The 22,424-nt window shown below is 36.6% G+C and overlaps 2 protein-coding genes across 2 annotated transcripts; both read left to right on the top strand.

Moving 5' to 3' along the window:
• Positions 1-8,641: 8,641 nt before the first annotated feature.
• Positions 8,642-10,110, top strand: LOC100667638 (olfactory receptor 51G2-like). Its single transcript, XM_003421466.3, has one exon. It carries the CDS (start codon positions 9,107-9,109, stop codon positions 10,058-10,060), a length of 954 nt encoding a protein of 317 aa, XP_003421514.1. The 5' UTR covers positions 8,642-9,106; the 3' UTR covers positions 10,061-10,110.
• Positions 10,111-17,785: 7,675 nt separating this feature from the next.
• LOC100667924 (olfactory receptor 51G2-like) lies at positions 17,786-18,879 on the top strand. The gene has a single exon (XM_003421467.3). It carries the CDS (start codon positions 17,900-17,902, stop codon positions 18,845-18,847), a length of 948 nt encoding a protein of 315 aa, XP_003421515.1. The 5' UTR covers positions 17,786-17,899; the 3' UTR covers positions 18,848-18,879.
• The last annotated feature ends 3,545 nt before the right edge of the window (positions 18,880-22,424 follow it).

Here is a 22,424-nt window from a genome sequence, read left to right as displayed (position 1 = left end):
TTCTTCATGGATGATGTCCTTGACGTCATTCCACAACTCATCTAGTCTTCTGCCACTAGTGTTCAATGCATCAAATCTATTCTTCAGATGGTCTCTCAATTCGGGTGGGATATACTCAAGGTCATATTTTGGCTCTGTGGACTTGCTCTGATTTTCTTCAGTTTCAGCTTGAACGTGCATATGAGCAATTGATAGTCTGTTCCACAGTTGGCCCTGGCCTTGTTCTGACTGATGATATTGAGCTTTTCCATCATCCCTTTCCACAGATGTAGTCAATTTGATTTCTGTGTGTTCCATCTGGCGAGGCCCATGTGTATAGTCACTGTTAATGTTGGTGAAAGAAGGTATTTGCAATGAGGAAGTTGTTGATCTTGCAAAATTCTATCATTCGATCTCCGGCATTGTTTCTATCACCAAGGCCATATTTTCCAACTACTGATCCTTCTTCTTTGTTTCCAACATTCGCATTCCAATTGTCAGTAATTATCAATGCATCTCAATTACATATTCGATCAATTATAGACAGCAGCAGCTGATAAAAATCTTCTGTTTCTTCATCTTTGGCCCTAGTGGTTGGTGCATAAATTTGAATAATAGTTGTATTAACTGGTCTTCCTTGTAAATGTATAGATATTATCTTATCACTGACAGCATTGTACTTCAGGTTATATCTTGAAACGTTCTTTTTGACGATGAATGCAACACCATTCCTCTCCAAGTTGTCATTCCCAGCACAGTAGACTATATGATTGTACGATTCAAAATAGCCAATACCAGTCCATTTCAGCTCACTAATGCCTAGGATATCGATGTTTATGCATTCCAATTCTTTTTTTTTTTTTTTGATTTCCAATTTCCCTAGATTATACTTAGTACATTACACCTTCCGATTATTTATGGATGTTTGCAGCTGTTTCTTCTCATTTTGAGGTGTGCCACATCAATGAATGGAGGTCCTGAAAGCTTTACTCCATCCACATCACTAAGGTCAACTCTGCTTTGAGGAGGCAGCTCTTCCCCGTCATCTTTTGTGTGCCTTCCAACCTGGGAAGCTCATTTTCCATCACTATATCAGAAAATGTTCTGCTGCTATTCGTAAGGTTTTCACTGGCTAATGGTTTTCAGAAGTAGACTGCCAGGTCCTTCTTCCAGGTCTGTCTTAGTCTGGAAGCTCAGCTGAAACTGTCTTCGTAAATGATCCTGCTGGTATCTGAATACTGGTGGCATGGCTTCCAGAATCATAGCAACACCCAAGCCCCCACAGTATGACAAACTGACAGACACATGGGGGAGAAAGATAAAGATAGTCAACTTAATTTCAAGATTGAGTTTAGAGTTAAAAAGCACAGAAGGAAAAAAATAATAAAAAGCAAGGATATCAATGGTGCTTGTTAGGTTCATGGTGAATATGGAAGAAAACAAAGTACAGATGGTTGTGTTGAGTAGAATAATGGATCCCTGAAGTTGTTCATGTTCTAATCCTCATAAACTATGAATATGTTATCCTAAATGGCAAAAATTGGTTTTGTAGATTATCCTGGATTATCTATGTGGGACAAATATGTTCATGAGCATCCTTGTAAGAGGGATGTAAGAGGATCAGAGTCAGAGTTAAAGATGTGATGAAGGAAGTAGAGGTTTGAGTGGTGTAAACACCATTCAAGAGATGTGGGTAGTCTCTAGAAGCTGGAGAAAACAAAGAACAAATTCTCCTGCTTTGCATCCAGAAGGAATATAGCCTTTGATTTCACCTCCATAGTGCACAATTTCTACTTTTGATATCCAGAACTGTAAGATAATAAAGTTGTCTTGTTTTAGGCCACTAAATTTGTGCTTACTTGTTACAAGAGTCATGAGAAGCTGATACAATAGTTGTAAATAGATTTAGAGAAATGTGAGGATTTGAGGGGTTGGGATTAGCGATCTCAAGGTCAAAGATCTGGTGCTATGAAGTCAGAGAGTGATCATGGTAAAAGATAGGACATGGAGGATTATACTAATTCTGAATGATGATTGTTTTTAAGGTCTGATAATGGAAGTGTCACTAGTTAATTTAAACACAAATTGTTAATATTGAAAATTTGAAGAAATTAGGGACTATGGGAGTGGATGAATTCTCAAAATTGAATTTATAGCTATCATATGTTTTTTTAATTCATTAATACTTTCTATACTTACCACAAAAGAAGTAAAAAATAAATTAAAAAATACTTTAGTGGGGCTTCTTAGGACTATGCTTTGAAGATAGCTTGATGGCTAAAACCAACTTCCAAGTGCTGTAACAAAAAGAAAGATTTTGAATGGATATTTTACAGCAATAAGAAAGGAGACACCAAATGGATATCAAAGAAGGGAATATTATTTACTTATTGATTAGGAATTAAGATAACTTGGGATGTTGTTTAAGAATTAATCAACTTTCCCAATCACAATGCATTCATTAATTTTGTGACTAAACTTACAATTTATGTATAAAAAGAAAGCAAACCCACTGCCATAGAGTCATATCTACTCATAGTGACCCTATAGGACAGAGTAGAACTGCCCCGTAGAGTTTCCAAGGAGCGCCTGGCGGATTCAAACTGCTGACCTTTTGGTTAGCAGCTGTAGCACTTAACTCCTATGCCACTAGGGTTTCCAACTTATGTATAGGTTATAAAAAAAAACTTACAGTATATCTTATTGAATTTTCACAGAGATTAATTCATGTAACTATCATGCATTAAAAGCAACCATTTTATTTCTTTTTTATTTTAAAAGGTTCACTGATTTTTTTGTTGTTGTTAGGTACCTTCTAGTCAGTTCCAACTCACAGTGGCTTTATGTACAACAGAATGAAAACTGCCTGGTCTTGCATCATCTTTACAATCACTGATATATTTTAGCCCATTGTTGCAGCCATTTTGTCAGTCCATAGCACTGAGAGTCTTCCTCCTTTTGCTGACCCTCTACTTTACCAACCATGATGTGCTTCTCCAGGGACTGGTACTTCCTTAGAACATGTCCAAAAGTATGTGTGAGAAAGTCTCTCCATCCTCGCTTCTAAGGGGCATTCTGTCCGTATTTTTTCCAAGACAGATTTATTCCTTCTTCTGGCAGTCCATGGTATATTCAATATTCTTTGCCAACAGCATAATTTGAAGTCATCAATTTTTCCATCTTCATTGTCCAGCTTTCACAGGCTTATGAGTGATTGAAAACGCCATGGTTTGGGTCAGGCACACCTTAGTCCTCAAAGTGATATCTTTGCTTTTTAACACTATAAAGAGGTCTTTTGTAGTATATTTGCCCAGTGTAATATGTCATTTGATTTCTTTACTGCTGCCTCCATGGGTGTTGATTATGGATTCAAATAACATGGAATCCTTTACAGCGTCCATATTTCTCTGTTTATGGTGATATTGCTTATTGTTCCAGTTGTGAGGATTTTTGTTTTCTTTATGTAGAGGTGTAATCTGTACTAAAGGTTGTAGCCTTTGATCTTTGTCAGTAAGTGCCGCAAGTCCTCTTCACTTTCAGCAAGCATGTTTTACCAACATTGTTATCTATCACTTCTGGCAGACACAAAGTTAAAACACTTGCCTGTAAATGTACATAACAGTAAATAATATCTTTTATACCATAACTCTTCTTCCCCCCTCACCAATTTTTTTTTTCACTTAGTACACTTAACTTTACCTTGTAAGTGGACTTTTCCATGGAACTATGAAACTAGGCAAACTATGACAATTTTGAGTCTTTGAAAGAGCTCATCTCCATTGTGTTCTCTTCTGATGGCTGCCAGGCAGCTAAGGAAATTTGGTCTGATATTTTTAAGGCTATTGTTGAACAAGGAAACCCTGGGTGGCACAAGGGGTTTGCAATTGGCTCCTAACCTAGAAGTTCGAGGTTTGATCCTACTCAGCAACTCTGCAGAAGAAAAGCCTTTCAAACTGTTTCCATAAAATTTACAGCCAAGAAACACCTATGGAGAAGTTCTATTCTGTAACACATGGGGTCACCATGAATGGGAACCAACTCAGAGGCAATGGATTTTTTTTTTTTTATAAGCTGGAAACTGAGCAGAAACATCAATGGACACAGAAGACGAATAATACAGACTTTACTTTTTTGGGGAGGGTTACAAAAAATAAAAACAATAACAAACTGGAACAACAACAAACCCTGGAAGGAGGGGATTGGGATCTGATTTCAAGGCACTTACCTTATTGAAGATGCCAGGTTTTCAAAATAATGGTTTACCTACATTTGCATTCAAGTGCTCTTTTAACTGTGTCCTTTCAGTAAAAATAAACCTACAGTTTTAGGGAAGAAACATTTTGCCAATCCATTTAAGATCTGATACAAATTGTAATGTTTATCCTATTTTTGCTATTTATTTAATTGGACGGAGCATATACTTTGGAATAAGAATCACCTTTGAATCCCAGATTACCTCCATACTTAGGTTTAGTATTTTACTAAGGGTTAGTAACTTTCTGTCTTTATCTCAGTTTCTTCAAAAGATAAAATGAGGATAAAACTGATTTGCTTGTTCATTGGGAATTATAAATGCAAGATGTCTTAGGCTGGGTTCTCTAGAGAAGCAAAGCCAGTAAAGCATATAAATATATATAGGGAGTTATATCAAAGAAACAGCTCACACCATTGCAGAGGCTGGAATGTCCCAAGTGCGTGGATTAGGATAGAGGCTTCTCCTGATTCACGTAGCCACAGGGACAGGTGACCCCAAGATAGGCAGGTCGGAGAACAGCGCTCTGCCCACAGGCTGTGAAGACCATAGAATCCCAAGATCGGCAGACAAGCTGATAGCTCAAGTCTCAAGAACTGGAGGTCAAACAAACGGGAAGCAGCCACAGGACCCAGAGGGAGCAAAAAGCCATAATGTCTGCTTGTATTTGGATGCAGGCTACGCCCCCAAGGAAACTCCTTTTCCACTGATTGGCTGCATATAGCAGATCCCATCATGAGAGTGATCACATATAAACACTGAGAATCATGGCCCAGCCGAATCGACACACAATCTCAACCATCACACAAGCGTACAAGTTAAAAAAAAAAAAAGACATAGTTCATTTTAAAATTGCCTAGTCCATATTTATTTAAGGTAACTCTACTGATATAGCCTCAATAATCTAACCACTTTCATTATTTTTTATTGAAATTTTATTGTGGTAATTTTAGATTCTTGTGCAATGGTAATGAAATTACATCATATATTTCACCCAGTTAACCCAACAATAACTTTTTTTTATAGTACAAAAATACAGTATAATAATACAATCAGGGTATTGCAATACATGTAATTTATTTACCTTATTCAGATTTTCCCAATGCATTTGCTCTCATTTGAGTGTATTTGTGTAAATGTACTTCTATACAATTTTTACTTTCGTTGAATTTTGACCAGCACTCTGAATTCCCATGTAAACCCTGGAGGTGTAGTGATTAAGAGCTATGGCTGCCAATCAAAATGTCAGCAGTTTGAACCCCCCAGGCGCTCCTTGGAAACCATATGGGGCAGTCCTACTCTGTCTTACAGGGTTGCTATGAGTCGGATTCTACTTGAGAGCGATGGGATCATTTCTTGGTAAATGCCCTTGGATTTTTGGGTTTGATTTGCAAACCATTTGGCCTTTCATTTAAAATTGCATGTCAGAAAGGTACTCTGACATATGTTTATTTGTTTGTGTAAGGTTAGTAGGTATGTGAGACAGATGAGAATGGGACAGGAAAGATGTGACATATATAGTTTATAGTTTAAATTACTGTGGGAATTTCTACGTATACTTAATAGAGTAACATGTCCAAAACCTAACATACTTAAAAAAATAGAGTTCAATAAGGACGTTTAGAGGAAATAAACTTTTGGAACTTCCCAAAATTTATATTAAAGATAATATGAATTATCCCAAAATATAGACAATTCATCTTTTAATTGAATTATGAGATAACTGTATTAATATCTACCATGTGAAACTCTATGTTGATTGGTTTGATTTTCAACACACCCGATGCAAAGAAGTGGAAGCTTCTTAGGGCATCCCTAGGAGGTAAATGGTGTTAATAATAACTCTTTAGCTCAAGAAAGGAGGTGTTCCCAGATGATTCCTATTCTTAGGGGAGAGTTGCATGAATAATAAAGCAGAACAAAACAGGTAACGGGCATTCTTGATCATGGGTGGAAGAGAAAGCTGCCTTTGTGAAGTTTCATCAACCAAACTGCCCTGAGATGCCAGGTGAGAGAGAAATCAAGGTTTACCTGAGTTGAGTTTGGAAACAGAACTAAGATCAAAAGAACTTTGTATAAATTAATTCTTAGGAAAACTCTATGTTGTTTTACAAGGAATCCCACAGGCCAGGAAAGTGTTTCCTTCCTGATAAAATATCCTTAGTTTGTTTGTTTTGTTTTGTTTGTTTCTTTCTTTCTTTTTCTCTAGCAACTGACATATTTGGAAAATGATGATGAACCAAAAGGAAAGATGTGATGGAAGTAGTCCTAGACTGCAGGAATGGGGAATTATCCATGCTTATGGTGACCACGAGCCCTGGTGGCTCAGTGGTTAAGAACTTGGCTTCACACCAAAAGGCTGGCAGTTTGAATCCACAAGCTATTCCTTGGAAACCCTGTAGGGCAGTTCTACTCTGTCTTATAAAGTCGCTATGAGTCAGCATTGGCTTGGGAGGGCTGGGTTTGTTTTTCTTTCTTTTTTTTTTTTTGTTTCATGGAGACCCTGACAATGAGGTTCAGTTTTGTGTCTGAACACTAATATCTCTTGAGACTAGAGTATAGACCCTGAAATTGCCCAAGAATATGTGAATCGGGAAGAGATTTAAGAAAGCTGGCAGCTGATGCCAGCTGGCACAATGTTTGGACTAAGGAGAGTATGCTCTTATCAAATGGAGATCAAGTTTCTAGATCCCCCTTCATATTCCCTGATCTAGAAAAGTTTAAGATTAAAAAATGCTCGTAAAGCTTCTGAGGCTAATTTCAATATTCTTTTTGTTTATTTATTTATTTTAAGATAGTGTGTAGGATGCTAGATAGTCACTTCTTGTGACTTCTGAATGTCTCTTCCATATTGACCACGATTGAGAGTTTGAAATATTGAATAACGTCTCAAATGAAAGCTGAGATCAGTGGACAGGATCCTTATGCTTCTTATAGTGAATACCAGGTCAAGGTGGGTAAGACTATGTGAAAAGAGTCCTTTATTTTTGTTTTTTCTGGGACTCTTCCCTGATCAAGGATTGGACTTAAGGGACATGTGAATTGAAGAAGATGGAAAATACTTAGGCCACCACATTTAGGGTCTATTTGTTCCATGGAGGGGCTGAAGATTTTGAAGTGCATATGTCCACAAAGGAAAAAATGTAAAGAACAGCATTAGTGAATGAGTGATGTTTAGGAATTGAGATGGTTAGTTTATGTAAGTACGTGTGAGGTTTATTGTGGGGATGGCTACATATGGATGAGAAGAGTGTATATGTTATGTCTGTTTAGTTTCATAAACACAGAACATGATCGGAGGTGAGCTCAGAAAATGTATGCTTTGTAACCTGTGGGAAAGAGATTCAAGTGTGTACACAGCTGATTTCATCTGGGATAAAAAAACTTTTGGTAAAATAGACCATAAAAGTGACCTTATCTCTGACATATTGTACCTTATAGTTGAATACTGGAAAGATGTCATTTTTAAATAAAAAAATTATTTGTGCCAGTTTTTTCTTTGGCACAACTGTAAAACCTGTTTCAGAGACAGACACACAGAAAAAATATTGTTTATTAAATATTTGATTAAATAAATATTTGGTTAAATGAATAATCAGAGAAAATGGCCAATACTGAATTAAATTCATAAAGTTAGCATATTTTAATAATTTTCTATTACTTGATAAGAAAAAACTGCCCACTAGTTGTTTTTATTATGTTATATATTAATATATACAATATTATAATAATATTATATATTATAATATATAATAATAATTTTTGTATAAAATAAATTTATAAACATTGCCCCTCTAAAATTAGAGACTACAAACACCATTATTTAAATTATCTTTAATCAATAATTATTTTTGTATTCGTTAATTATATAGAAGTATCATCTTTTGTTTTCCTACATGTATAAAATAAGGAAAAAAACCATAAGCTTACATTCTGAATGAGTTTTCACATAATAGATTACTTCTTAAGCCATGTGATGGTGAAAGTCTATTTAAAAAAGTTTTCTAATCCAACACATATCATTAGTTCTTAAAATATTATAAAAATGAATTTGTATCAAATAAAATAAAAATAATTAAGAATACAAAATACAAGACTAGACATTTTATTAAAGAAAAAATAGGATTATTATGCCAAGCTCATACAAAATTTTCTACAAGATTATTTTCAATTTTTGTACTCAACTCTTTGAAGATAAAAATAGCAGCTCAAATCATGCTGTGAGCCATTGGTCTAACATGCATCATCAAGGCAGAAAGAAATTTCCTGGAATAGTGTGCTACTGTAATTATGGGGCAAGATAATAAATCTGCATTATTTAGAATTTCATAAAAAATTATTTGTTTTGGAATTTATATTTTAAAATATTATTATATCAACTTTATGACTTAGGTTAAAACTCAGTTTTTTTTTTTTTTTCAATTAGCTAAAATATCTAGAGAATTTGATCAATAGACAAGGCACTATTTCTAGTTAGAGATTTAGGATGTAAACCAAAACCATTGCCATTGAGTTGACTCTAACTCATACTGACACTTACAGGACAGAGTAGAACTGCCCAATGGAGTTTACAAGAAGCCCCTTCCCCTCCTCTTGAGGAGTTTCCAAGGAGTGCCTGGTAGATGTGAACTGCCCAACTTTTGGTCAGCAACCATAGCACTTAACCACTAAGTCACCAGGGTTTCCTGGAAACAGTTATTTAATCTCATATTAGATATAGGGTCAGTTTAAAAAGAAGAATTTTCATGAGGCTGGTATCCTTTAATTCCAAGGTATATGCACTCGTAGGGTACAAAAAAAAAGAATGTCAAATTTTTAACATTTGGTTTTGGTACAATACTTCTCGTTTTAGACAAGACATGCAGCTCTGGTATCATGGTTCCTGTCAATAGCACCAGCTCCATTTTCTCCACCTTCCTGGTGACAGGCATTCCTGGAGTGGAAGCTTGTCACATCTGGATCTCCATACCCTTCTGTGCCATGTTCTTCATTTCCTTGGTTGGCAACGTGACCATCATAATGGTTATATGGAGGGAGCAGACCTTCCATGTGCCTATGTATCTCTTCCTGGCCATGCTGGCTGCCTCTGATCTAGGTCTATCCCTCTTCACTTTCCCCACAATGCTAAGGATCTTCTGGCTGGATGCCCGAGAGCTGACCTTCTCTGCTTGCTTTACTCAAATGTTCTTCATTCACTTGTTCCAGGTTTCTGAGTCAGCTGTCATCCTGGCGATGGCCTTTGACCGCTATGTGGCCATTTCTCGTCCATTGCACTATTCCTCCATCCTTACTAATAGCATAATTACCAGGATAGGTTTGGCCATTTTTGTACGAACCTTGACTGTACAGGTGCCTCTTCCCATCCTCTTGAGGAGACTGTGCTTCTGTCACTCCAATGTCCTTTCCCATTCCTACTGCCTGCATCCTGACATCATAAAGCTCTCCTGTTCCAACACTAGGATCAATAGCATCTTGGGATTGTTTGTGGTACTTTCCACTATGGGACTTGATTTTCTCTTCATTCTCCTTTCTTATGTGCTGATTCTGAAAACCGTGCTAAGCATTGCATCCCATGGTGGTCGCCTCAAGGCCCTCAACACTTGCATTTCACACCTCTGTGCTGTGGTCCTCTTTTTCACCCCCATGATCTGCCTGTCGATGTTACACCGCTTTGGCCCAAGGCTTCCCTCACACATCTATGTGCTCGTGGCTAACATGCACTTCCTCATTCCTCCTGTGATGAACCCCATTGTCTATGTGGTGAAAACCAAGCAGATACGAGATAAAATTCTGAAACTCTTCATCAAGAAAGGACCTGGAGAATCCTGAATTTCATTTATGACATACATGTCGATAAATGGATATAACACTAGATGGGCATTAATCCAATATTTTCATCTGAAATAAAAAAAAAAAAATTTCTCTTCATTAGGAGACTGAGAAGTCAAAGTCTTAGTATATTTTATTTTCGTAACTTGCACAGGCTATGATCTACTGCTTCAGCTATAGATACTGCTTAATTTTATCTTGTAAATTCCCTTTTAAAATTAGTTTTTAGCACAGACTTTGGAAGATTTTTCAGAAAACATGGTTTGTTCAGTTCTTCCATTTTCCAGAAGACAAGCCCTTCATTAGACTTTGTGCCATTTTTATTCAATAACTGTCCATTCCTTACACCACTATTTAGATTGACTATACATGTATAATGTACTATTGTCATTGTCTTTTTGCAGTTCTTAATGCTGAAAGTTTGAGAGCGATTAAAATTTATTGGATTATCCATAGCATGTAGGAGACAAGGCTAGGTATGGTCCATTTGTGTGAAATAAAAGTTAATTCTGGTGAGAATGCTTAACAAAAGTTTTTTTTTTTTTTTTTTTTTATGGCATACTTCTTTCTATGACTTACACTAGGATTAAGACTATAGAGAAATAATTTTCTAAGGTGCTAATAAAGCCAAGTACTTGTTTTCCAGGCTGAGTCTTCTCCTATCCTTGGATGAAACTAACAATGGCATCTTTGATCTATTCTTAGAGGGGTCCCTTAAATTTTAAAATTGTGGACGTAAAACTATTTGACATATATGTAAATCAGTGAAGACTATTGAATTGTTTATCCTACAACTGACCTCTTTAATGTGTTACATAGAAATCATGCTGAGGTTAAGTCCTATCCTTTGTAAACCAGATGGCTCACATGGCGCTGTAAAAAAAAAGCACAGGTGTGTTAGGCAGAATTTAATACAATGATATATTTCTGTGTTTAAAATACCTTCATAATATATGAAGTTGTCTCCATATTTCATCCATTCATACATTATCTTAGAATATACTCTATATCTCCCCATTTTTGATTTCCCATGTGCCACAGTTAATATTACTGTCTTCATTATCATTTTTCTTGTATTTATTGTAATTATTCTGTTTTCTGTTTAGCATTGGAATTTATTGCAGGTTACTTACTATAAGCCAAACATTTCTCTGAGGCTTTCTTGTTAAAAAAAAAAAAAAAAACCTACCCCACCATGAAATGAAACCATATGTTATCTATCCACTATGTATACTTGAGAGTAAATGACCAAAATACTTTAGTTGCAATGAGAAAACAATAGCAACACCCAAACAAAAAAAAATAACAAAATTTCTGGATTACAATGCAATATAGATCATAGGCAAAGAAAACTCTAGGTGAAACTTTTGGCAGGGCTTTCTCTTTCCCATTTAATTATCATTGCAGTCATCAACTTTATCATCTTTATGATCATTTTAATCATCTTATGATGTTCAGCATTACCATCAACATTGTAATTAATAAAACCTACTTTATCTCCAATATCATCGTGCCTACGTGATATATTTTCAACGCTGAGTACCATACAGAAGATAGGGAATAGTTGCCTAAAGTATAAGTGATTTTGATGTTGAAGATTTTTTCATGTATGAGTTTCCTAAAAAAGGGTTTAATTTCACAATGATGGCTATCACAATAAGAAGTAGAATACTTAATGAAACAAAGAGTTCCCGATCCTCAAATGTCCACAAAGACTCTGACCACTAGATCTAGTGAATTACATGGAGTATTAGGTTCCATGAACTGTAAAATAATTTCTATTTTATGATTTGAATGAATATTAAGCATAGCATTGAAGCTCTTAACCAATGCACCCACAGGGCCCCAAATCTATGACAGTCATCATTATTTCATTGTGTTCCGTATTACCATGAACTGCAATTCTTGTGTGTGTGCTTTTTAACCTTTCAAGTTTAAACTTAATCTTGGAATTGATTTAAATACCTTTGTTTTTTCTGCTTTTACACCTGTATTTTTTTTAGTCCTAATTAAGGACAGCACTTGATTTCTCAAATTGAAATTACCACAAATTAAGAATCTCTTACTCATTTAGTCTTTGAGTGTCAGAAATATTGCTGAAATCCTTGATGGCTTATTCTGTTATCCAAAGTTGTAATTTTAAACTTTCACAACTCTCCTCAAGTCAGCCATACCACTATGCCTGCTTTTTATTTTTTTTTAATTCGATTTAATTTTGAGGTAATTGTAAATCCACATACAGTTGTATGAAATAATGCAGAGAGATCCGATGTACTTTTTACCCAGTTTCCCCCAGAGGTAACATCTTACAAAACTGTAGCACACAATCACAACCAGGATATTGACATTGATATAGTCAAGATCCAGAACATTCCATCACTACAAGCATCCTTCATACTGTCCTTTTATAGCCATACTTACTTTCCTTCAGCACCCCCACCCCATCGTAACCCTTAAAAAAAAAAAATTCCTTCAAGAGTGGGTCAATTCTGACTTATAGCAGCCCTATTAGACAGAGTAGAACTGTTCCCATAGGATTTCCAAGGAGCAATTGATGTATTAAAACTATAGACCTTTTGGCTAGCAGGCAAATGGTTAACCTCTTGTGCCACCAGGGCTCCAGCTCTTAACATCTAGCAACCTCTAATCCATTCTTCATTTTTATAATTTTGTCACTTCAAGAATAGAACTCTGCTATCTTCATGTTCAAACGAACAATAACAATAACCAAAAAGAAGTTGTGGTTATAAGAAAAAGCATCTCTTCACTACCTGCTCACAGACAAGAGGTTATTTATCTCTAGATCTGCCATCAAATACTTCCTTTCAATCTCAAAGAGATATTGAAATTTTCTTTATTCAAAGAAGAGCAATTAATCTTCACATTTGAATAAATTTCCTCTAATATTGTTTGGAGCTCTTTCAATTTTGTTCTCCACCCTATTCTCTCTCTTTTGTTTATATATTTCTTATTATGCTCATTATAAAACATATCAAGCACTCCAAAATGCAGAATATAAAACAACAAGCACCTACACATTTTTCTACTTTTGAGTATAATTATAATATTTTGCTACACTTGAGTGAGAATTTTTAAAGAAAAATAAGGCTCCAATAAGGGCAAAATTTTATCACATATATCAATGAATCATAGACCATATATATTTCACTCCCATCCCCAACATATTTACAACCTAAGAAAACTGGTCAATTTGATGGACAGGCTTTGCTTGAAGGAAATAAAGGATTGTACACCCTGAAGATCTAAAAGCGGTTCAAGTTGTTTCTTGTGCCCAGATTTCTAATGTCTGTGGGGTGACTTAAATATCTAAAGAGCTAAGAACAGAATACAACAGAAGATACGGCTTTGTGTTCTAAGTCTCTACCATGTGTTCTTCTGGACAGCTGGCAAAGACCAATAACAATTGGCAACAACCAGCTCTTTTGGGCCAATGCACATTTGACTTAATGCTGCTCTACAAGCCTATACCACAGAGACCTGGCGTGGCCTCCTGGGACCACCAGGACCAGGGCTTTATAAACCTACTCTCTTGGCATTGTGTTCAAGACAGGGAGCCTCACAAGGCTCCAGCTGCACCACCATCCACAGAGTTTGTGTCCTTGTTCTGGGGTCTGGTAAGTGATGGAAATGCCTTAGCCTAGGCTACATCAAATTAGGGAGAATTTTTAATGGTTCTTTTGGGTTGTAAACCTGGGCCGAAGGGCAAGAGAAGTCATGGGCCATCTCAAGTATGGTTTCAGACTCTGTATGAGGATCTCTGAGGTTGCAAAGACACTTGGTGGAGGTATAAATTACCTCTACTCCTCAAAGAAAATGGAACCCAGGTAGTGCAATGTTTAAGTGCTCAGCTGCTAACCCAAAGATGAACGATTTGAACCTACCAGCCGGTCTGTGAGAGAAAGATGTGGCAGTTTGCTTCTATAAAGATTTACATCCTTGGAAACCCTACAGGGCAGTTCCACTCTGTCCTACAGGTCACTATGAGTCAGAATCAACTCGATGGCAGTGTTTTTTTTTTTTTTTTTTCCATTTACTTCTCAAAGAGTAAAACCTGTGGAAGTCAGACACTGTGTAAGGTGGAAACCTGTCAGAGAAGGAAAACTCAAAAACTACAGCAGGGTAGGATTTTTAATAAGAAGTAATTTAAAGTGCTAATAATCACCCTGCCAAAAGCAGAAAACTTGGAAGGCACAGAAAAAGAAGACAGTACAGCTGAGTCCCGGCTCTCACGGGTTTCATTGTGTATAATATATTCTATACCTTTGGAAAACAATCCGTCTTTCCTCACTCAACAATCACTCAATTCTTTCCCTTAGAGGTTAAGATCAACTGCAAGTCAAACTACATTTATGTATGACTCATATCAAATATTGATAACTAATTAGTGTAGGAAAGAACAGAAAGGCAGGATGAAATGATATAAGGAAGGGAAGAAAGTAAGAAAAATAGAGGTATAGAAGAAAGGAAGAAAGAAAGAATGGTGGATAGAGATTGAAGGAAAAATAGGTAAAAGGAAGAAATCATAAGGAAGGAAAGAAGAAAGGAAGAGGGAGAGAGAGAAAAAAAAGAATGATAACTGGAAATGTGATTTCTTATTCTCATACAACATTGTAATCGAGCTAACACCACATATTTACAAATCATCCTCCAGGATGAAGATTTATATGGAGTTTTTGTCTTGAAAGGAATAGCTTGAGGCACTGATAATATTTAGTATAGGCAATACCTAGTGCTGTCAAGTCGATAGGAGTGATAAAAAAGCAACATATCTCTGTAGTTAGTCTCTAAAGAACTGATACATCTTAGTTTGTGTAGTGCTTTTCAGGAGAGTTCATGTTACTACAAGATACCATTTTTGTAGCTTTCGTGATTTGAAGTAGCATCAGAACATTAAAAGATCTGTATAGCCAAAGAGCCACCTAAGATATGGGCAACATAGCAACTTCCCAGCCCAAGCCAATATAGCAACTTAAGTATCAAAAATTTGTACATTTTTGAAAAAAAAGACTCCTAGAATTCATAAATGTTATACAATATTCTACACATATCAGGCATTGATATTGGGACACATACCTAGAGCTTATGATGATGAGGAGCCAGGGAAGAAACCATCACAAGGGAGAAGAATGAATCAACTTGAATGCAAACACTGGGCTTTGTCATTTTGTTCCTTGATAACTCTAGTCATTTTATTTTTAGAATTTCTGTGTGGACAAATCCAGACATTTTATAGTGTGGATCTCTGTTCCTTGTAGATGCAATCCAAAATGTATAACTACTCCTTATTACATATTGTTGTTATTAACTGTCATCAGGTTATCCTCTGAATCATGGTGACCTCAGATGGTGTCTGGTCCTGTGACATTCCCATGACTGGTTACAGATTAGATCATTGTGATTCATCAGCTGATTTTTGATGTAGTTCACCAGGCCTTTCTTCCTGGTCCATCTTAGTCTAGAAGCTTTGCTGAAACCTGTTCAGCATCATTGCAACATACAAACCTCCACTCACAGATGAGTGGTGGATATACATGAGGCACATTGGCCTCAAATCTAACTTGGGCCTTCCACATGGTAGATGAGAATTCTACCACTGAAACAAAAATGCTCCCTGTAAGATTAAACACGCCAAATCATTTTAAGACCATGAGAATAGAGGAAATCTCCAGATGGCTTGTTTTATCAGAAAAGAACGTAGGCTGGAGTGTTTTAACACTGCTAAATCTCCAGGCACTCATTTATTAAGTGTGGGCATAGGACAATTGTCCAACATGCAACACATGCACAAAAGGCATTGCAGAAAGGTAGATTTTCTTAATTCGTTATGAAAATATCACAATAGGATGAGCTGCTTTCTCAGACACTGAATTTTGCATTCTTTTCAGGAATGTCGTAGAATCATTTCAGCAGGAGTTGAACAAGATGACCTTGAAAATTGTCAAAGTTTGTTTCTATGAATTTTCTCTGGGAATGTTGAAAGAAAGGAGATAGGTTCTCCCTCCACCCTGCCACCCCCAACCCTTCTCGTTTGTGTCTGAAAATGTCTTGTCTAAAGTTCATGTGGGAGAATAATTCCCCGTCTGCTTACTTTTAATGGTGGGAAGCATCAAAAGGAGTCATTTGGCAAAAATACGCTTCCAACATTTGCTTGATTTATTATGTCCTTAAACAATCGGCACCCTAGTCTTTTATGAATACCTCTCTCTCTCCCCACCCTACAGCTAACACTGGTGAAACCCTATTCTTCTAATAACTACAGTCTATCAGAATTTTTTTATCAGAATTTGGTTTTGCTCCATTATTTTTCACCAGAGTCCAGCGGTGTGCCTGGCACCTACTGGATATTGAATTATGTTGAAAAAATTAGTTTTCGTCATTCACAAAATGCAGTGGTCATTGCTATTTTTCTTTTTCTGTGTTCCTGTTTCAGGTATTGCCCCACATACCTAGTGCCTCTGCTTCTGCCCACTCAGTCTCTTATTTTGTGGGCCTCTTTCTACTGGGGAGACAGTAGTTTGCATTTCTGTTGTGATTAGGGCCTATACAGAGCAATACCTATCTTTGGGCAGCTAGAGGTATATGAGGTACATCTCTATGCTGTGTCTAAGCTAAATAGTCTGAAGCTAGCAGTTTATCTTTTCTGACATACCAAGGAGGTGGAGTCAAAAGAATTAGAAATAATGAAGATTGTTGTATGGGTCACATCTGCCCATAATGGACTGCCCAGGAAGATACTGAATTAAAAGAATTTTCTTAAGATATTGTAAAGAGGCTCCAACCATTTAATGTGAACTTTAGATATATGACAAAGTGTTGCATCTGATTTGCAAATGTAACAATTTCATATACTCAGATTTCACACTTTATTCCTTTCTCTAATAAATGTCATTGAAGATACCCAGGATCATTCTTAGAAATGGTGAGTTGCTAAGAATAGAATGTAAATTTACAGCTGGGACACTTTATTTGCCCCTTTGTCAATGCTCTCTTAAACTAGTTTATGCACGTGTCCTATTTTAACTAGTGAGTTACTAGTCGTTCAAAGGCAGAAGCTATATATTGTCTGTCATTGTATTGCTAACACTGAATACATAGAAGAAAATTAGCATAACTGTGATGCCATTGATAATATAATATTGTGTTTGAAGATGAAAATGTTGTGCAGCCTTCATCTTCTTCCTCTCACGTATCTCTACCAGATATCCCCAAACAACTCATAGCACCTTGTAGCAAGGATTGATAAATGACTTTAAATCTTAAATGTACACATCAAGCCCAAACCACTCCTGATGTCTCCCTGACACAGTTTTTACTTCTGATATCCTGAGACTTTTCTTAAAAAAAAAAAAAAAAAAAAAATCTGGTAATATCAGGAGTTCATAGCCAGCATTATGTTACCGTTATTACATTCTAATTCCCCACCCATTTAATAAAATTATTTTTATCCAGAATTTTTAGAACCCCATATCCTGATAATGAAGATAATCTAGTTTATGCAGCTGGTCCCTATGCTCTCAGCATGGAGCTGTCATTTCCGTTTTTAAACCTTGCATCATCTTCAAGATGAGGAATGAATTTTCTCTAAATGACCCAAGTATACTGCTGAAACCTAGGGGAAATCATCACAAAGGGGATCAGGATCATCCTCTAGTGGAAAGCTCCAGACAAATGAGACTGATTAATGTAAGGGGAGTAGAAGAACAATATTACTTGTCAGGCAAGGGCCGTGGATGCCTGGTGGGGTGAGATGATAGGAAAAAAAATAACACCCTTTTTTTTGTTTACAATTTGTCCAGGACAAGCCCTTCCCAGATTACTATGGCAATTCGTAACAACAGTAATGCCAGCAGCTTCCTTTTCATACTGATGGATCTCCCTGGGCTGGAGAGTGCTCATTGCTGGACAGCTATTCCTATCTGTTCTATCTATGTTCTCTCTGTGCTGGGCAACATCACCGTCATGTACATTGTCAAGTCTGTGCCCAGTCTCCACACACCCATGTACCTATTCCTTTCCATGCTCTCAATGGCTGACCTAGGCCTCTCAGCTTCCACATTGCCTTCCATGGCAGCTGTCTTTCTCCTGGGCCAGAGGAAGGTAGAAGCTGTAACTTGCTTTGTGCAACTTTTCTTTATTCATACTTTCTCAGTCATTGAGTCAGCTGTGTTGTTGGCTATGGCTTTTGATCGCTGTGTGGCTATCCGAGAGCCTTTACGCTATGCCACCATACTCACAACCAAGCGTATTGGGGCTATTGGGCTAGTCATTGTGACCCGTAGTGTTGCCCTCCATTTGCCCCTGCCTGTGCTCCTCAGACAACTGCAATTCCAGCCTGTGAGTGCTCTGGCTCATTCCTATTGTGTTCACCCTGATGTTCTAAGACTGGCCAGATTCAGTACTCAAGTGAGCAGTGGCCTTGGACTCTTTGTAATGCTCTCCTCTCTGGGACTAGATGCTGTGCTCATTTTCCTGTCCTATGTGCTGATCTTAAAGACAGTGCTCAGAATTGCTTCCAATGCTGAGAGGCTTAAGGCCTTCAACACCTGCATTTCCCATATCTGTGCTGTACTACTATTTTATACTCCATTAGTCAGCCTGTCCATGATCCATCGTTTTGGCAAGAAGAACCTACCAGCACAGGTATATATGCTTCTCTCCTATTTGCACTTTCTTGTACCTCCAATGCTCAACCCAGTTGTCTACAGTGTCAAAACCAAAGAGATTCGAGTGCGCATTCTGAGGATGGTCTACCACAAAAAGCTCTGAGCCACTGAGATAAAATAGTGGTGGTGATATCTCAGACCTACAGAAAGGCTGCCTGAAGACATCCCAGAGGAGAAGTAGAGTGCAGTTTGCATTTAACTTATCAGTTAATTTATTATTCAAAATCACTGATTGAAGTGCTTTGTGGTGTTGTCCCTCTCATCAGAACAATCCCGGTTCAACAGGGGAAAAAATATGTTTCTCATTCTGCAAAAGTTAATCTCAGCCCGTGAAAAACTAAGGCCATTATGGGGAAAAGTGATAGCCTCTTGAAAAGAATATTATTTACCTGTAAATACAAGCAGATTTTAAGCGTAAGATTCAATGGCATCTAAGATCTCTTCTAGCTAAAAACCTAGAATCCTTCAAAAGTAAGGTACAGATGTCTCATTTAAGTGTACTTTTGGCAATTTAGCAAATATGTGAAATCAATAATATGATTTTATTTTGATTTGCACAATAAATATAGGTGTTATTCCACTGGAAAATATGAACCAAATAAAAAACACATCAGAATTTTGAAATGAATTTGAAAAAATAAAGCTCTTAATAACTCTAGTAGAATGTGTTACGACATACGTTTTATGCAGTTCAGTATATTTTCAGCCTCCATGACATATGAGAGGTATGAGAGGTGGGTAGAACCCCCAATATTCTCTTGCCATTAAATAAAAATTAAAACACAGGTCCTCTCTTCCTAATAAATACATGGAAAATTTTGTGCTCTGTTACACTACCATGATCTTGAGTGACAGACTCCATGTTCAACTCAATTTTCCCTCAATGTGGCTGTTTTACAAGAAATGACTAGGCTCTCATGAACCATGTCAAAGCTGGAGAACTTGATTTCCATACTTTGTCATGGTCTCTTACTGGACTGAATTGACGGTTAACTTCTCTGACAGATTTACTTTATTAAACATAACCAGAAGTAGGTCAAGTAAGACAATTAAGTGCTAATAATTTGAGTCACATAGTATTGTAAACCCTGGTGGCGTACTGGGTAAGTGCTACGGCTGCTAACCAAAAGGTTGGCAGTTCAAATCCACCAGTTGCTCCTTGGAAACTCTACGGGGCAGTTCTACTCTGTCCTATAGGGTTGCTATGAGTTCGGAATTGACTCAACAGCATTTACAATGTTGGGATGGGAAGGAGAAAATGAACATATTGTCAGTATTTTATGTCTCCCCTACATAGTCATTTATGAAAGATATATTTATTCAGCTGTCCTGAGTCATCTCCTATTGAAAGTATAAAGAATACAGAATAGTGCTTCCTTGATGTAAAGAGGTTAAATCAATTCAGGGAAGGAGGTATGTACATTTGTAATTTTCCAGCATGTCAGAGTTGCTTTGGCAGCAGACAGCGTGGCTTAGAAGAAGGACACCAAAGAGGGTGGGTTGGTCCATTTAAATGTGAGATTTCAAGAGACACTTAATTGAAGTGATGTGTTTTAAGTGGAGAGTAAACGAATAAAATCTAACCAAAGCAGTTTTCATCAAGTCAGTTCCAACTCATGGTGACCCCACGTGTTGTCCTCTATAGAATTTTCAAGGCTGTGATATTTTGGAAGTAGATGGCTTGCCAGGTCTTCCTTCTGAGGTGCCTCTTGGTGTGTTTGAACAGCCATCCTTTCACTTAGTAGTTAAGCACTTAACTAGATGAAATATTTAAACATGGCAATAAATTCCTCCTTGATCTGACCTTACCTCTCAACAGACCTTGCCTTGGGTTTTTTCATTCCTGAAACACATTTTTGTTTGAATATTTAAGTGCCGTGTGAACAATTGCAATTTCTGGTGTCTGACTAGTAGTTCATCCTGTAATTCTGCCTGCAATGCCTAATAGTCTTCTTCTTTTGACATCCCTCCCCCCTCCTGCCACCACATGCATATGCATATAGCATCACTGCACTGAACATACCTTTCGTCACCCTCTTATCACACTGCTTGTTGTGTTAGGTGACCCTCCTTCAGCCTTTCATAATATTTCATGAATGTCTATTTTACTAACATTTTAACAGCTTTATCGACATATAATTGGCTTTAATAAATTGCACCTATTTACAGTGAATATTTTGATAAATTTGACATATGTACACACCCATGAAATCACCACCACAGTTAAGGTAATGACCATAGCCATCACTCCAAGTTTCTTGTTATCATTTTGTAATCCTTCCCTGACATCTTTCACCACCACACTTTGTCTGAATCACTGAGATTCTTTTTGTTACTATAGATTATTCGGCATCTTTCTAGGCCAGTATATAAATAAATGCATAAAGTATATACTCTTTTTTTGGGGGGGGGGGTGACTGATTTCACTCAGCATGATTATATTGAGATTCATCCTTGTGGTTTATGTATTATTCCTTTTTTTATTTCTGAATAATATTGCACTGTCTGGGCATACAACAATTTACACTATATAGTCAATTTTCATGCTAATAAATTAAAAAATGAGAGAATTATACTTACTTTTTAGTTACCATATGAGATAATCTGTATTCTCTAAGAGTAACCAAAAACAAAACATATTGCCATCGAGTCACTTCCTACTCGTAGAGATTATATAGGACAGAGCAGAACTGTCCCATAATGTTTCCTAGGCTGTAAACGTTACAGAAGCAGAATGCCATACCTTTCTCCTATGGAGCCGCTGGTGGTTTTGAACCACCAGTCTTTCCATTAGCAGCCAAATGCTTAACAACTGTACCACCAGGATTTTTTCCTAAAAGTTTACAACTACTGTAGTTTTCTTTCAGCCTTAAAAAGTTACTTTATTATTTTTTAAATACAATTCTTGTTCATTTGAAATTATGTTTATTTTCCCTTTAAGTAAGAAGATTTTTTTTTTTCCAGATTAAAACTATAGTTTGGAAGTTTTTTGTTTTGTCTAATTTTTTTTTCCATAGAACTTTAAATATATTTTTCCTTATTTGTAATTCCTCTCTGACAGTGAGGAATCTGGATTCTATTTTCATTTATTTGTTTTTGATTGGTTCATCCCTATTACCATATGTAGTAATTTCAAAATTATTAGTGCATACTCCTGTGGGAAACAAACTTGCCAACTAGAGATCAATGATTATGTACAATTATTTTCATCTTTAACGTTATAGTGCTAAGTCAAAAACCATGCTTTCAAGTTACTTAAACTAGCTCCTTTTTTTCCCCCACATTCCTCACTGAGATTACATCATATATTTGTAATATGGTTGGAATCTTCTATCCAACATTTTGTTTCTTATAAAATTTACATACAGCAAAGTTTGCCCTTGGTGTCTTCAGCTCTATGGATTTTGACAAAGTGTTAAATTATGTTTAAATAATCAAGAGGGGAAAACTAGAATGAACCCTATGGTGCTTGATTACAGATGGAGATATTAGTATAGAATAACATTTACCCATTGCTGTTGAGCGAATTCTAACTTCTAGTGATATATATATATATATATATATGTACACACACACATATATATAAATGTTTTCATACACACACACAAATGGATAATCATATATAAAGATAAAGGTATATAACCGAGATTGCATTGTGTATGTATGTGTGTGTAAAACAC

This window comes from Loxodonta africana, chromosome 7 (genome assembly GCF_030014295.1).
Source record: "Loxodonta africana isolate mLoxAfr1 chromosome 7, mLoxAfr1.hap2, whole genome shotgun sequence".
NCBI lineage: Eukaryota > Metazoa > Chordata > Mammalia > Proboscidea > Elephantidae > Loxodonta > Loxodonta africana.
The sequence above is the reverse complement of the archived record's forward strand: the minus strand, read 5'-3'. Positions and strand labels throughout refer to the sequence as shown.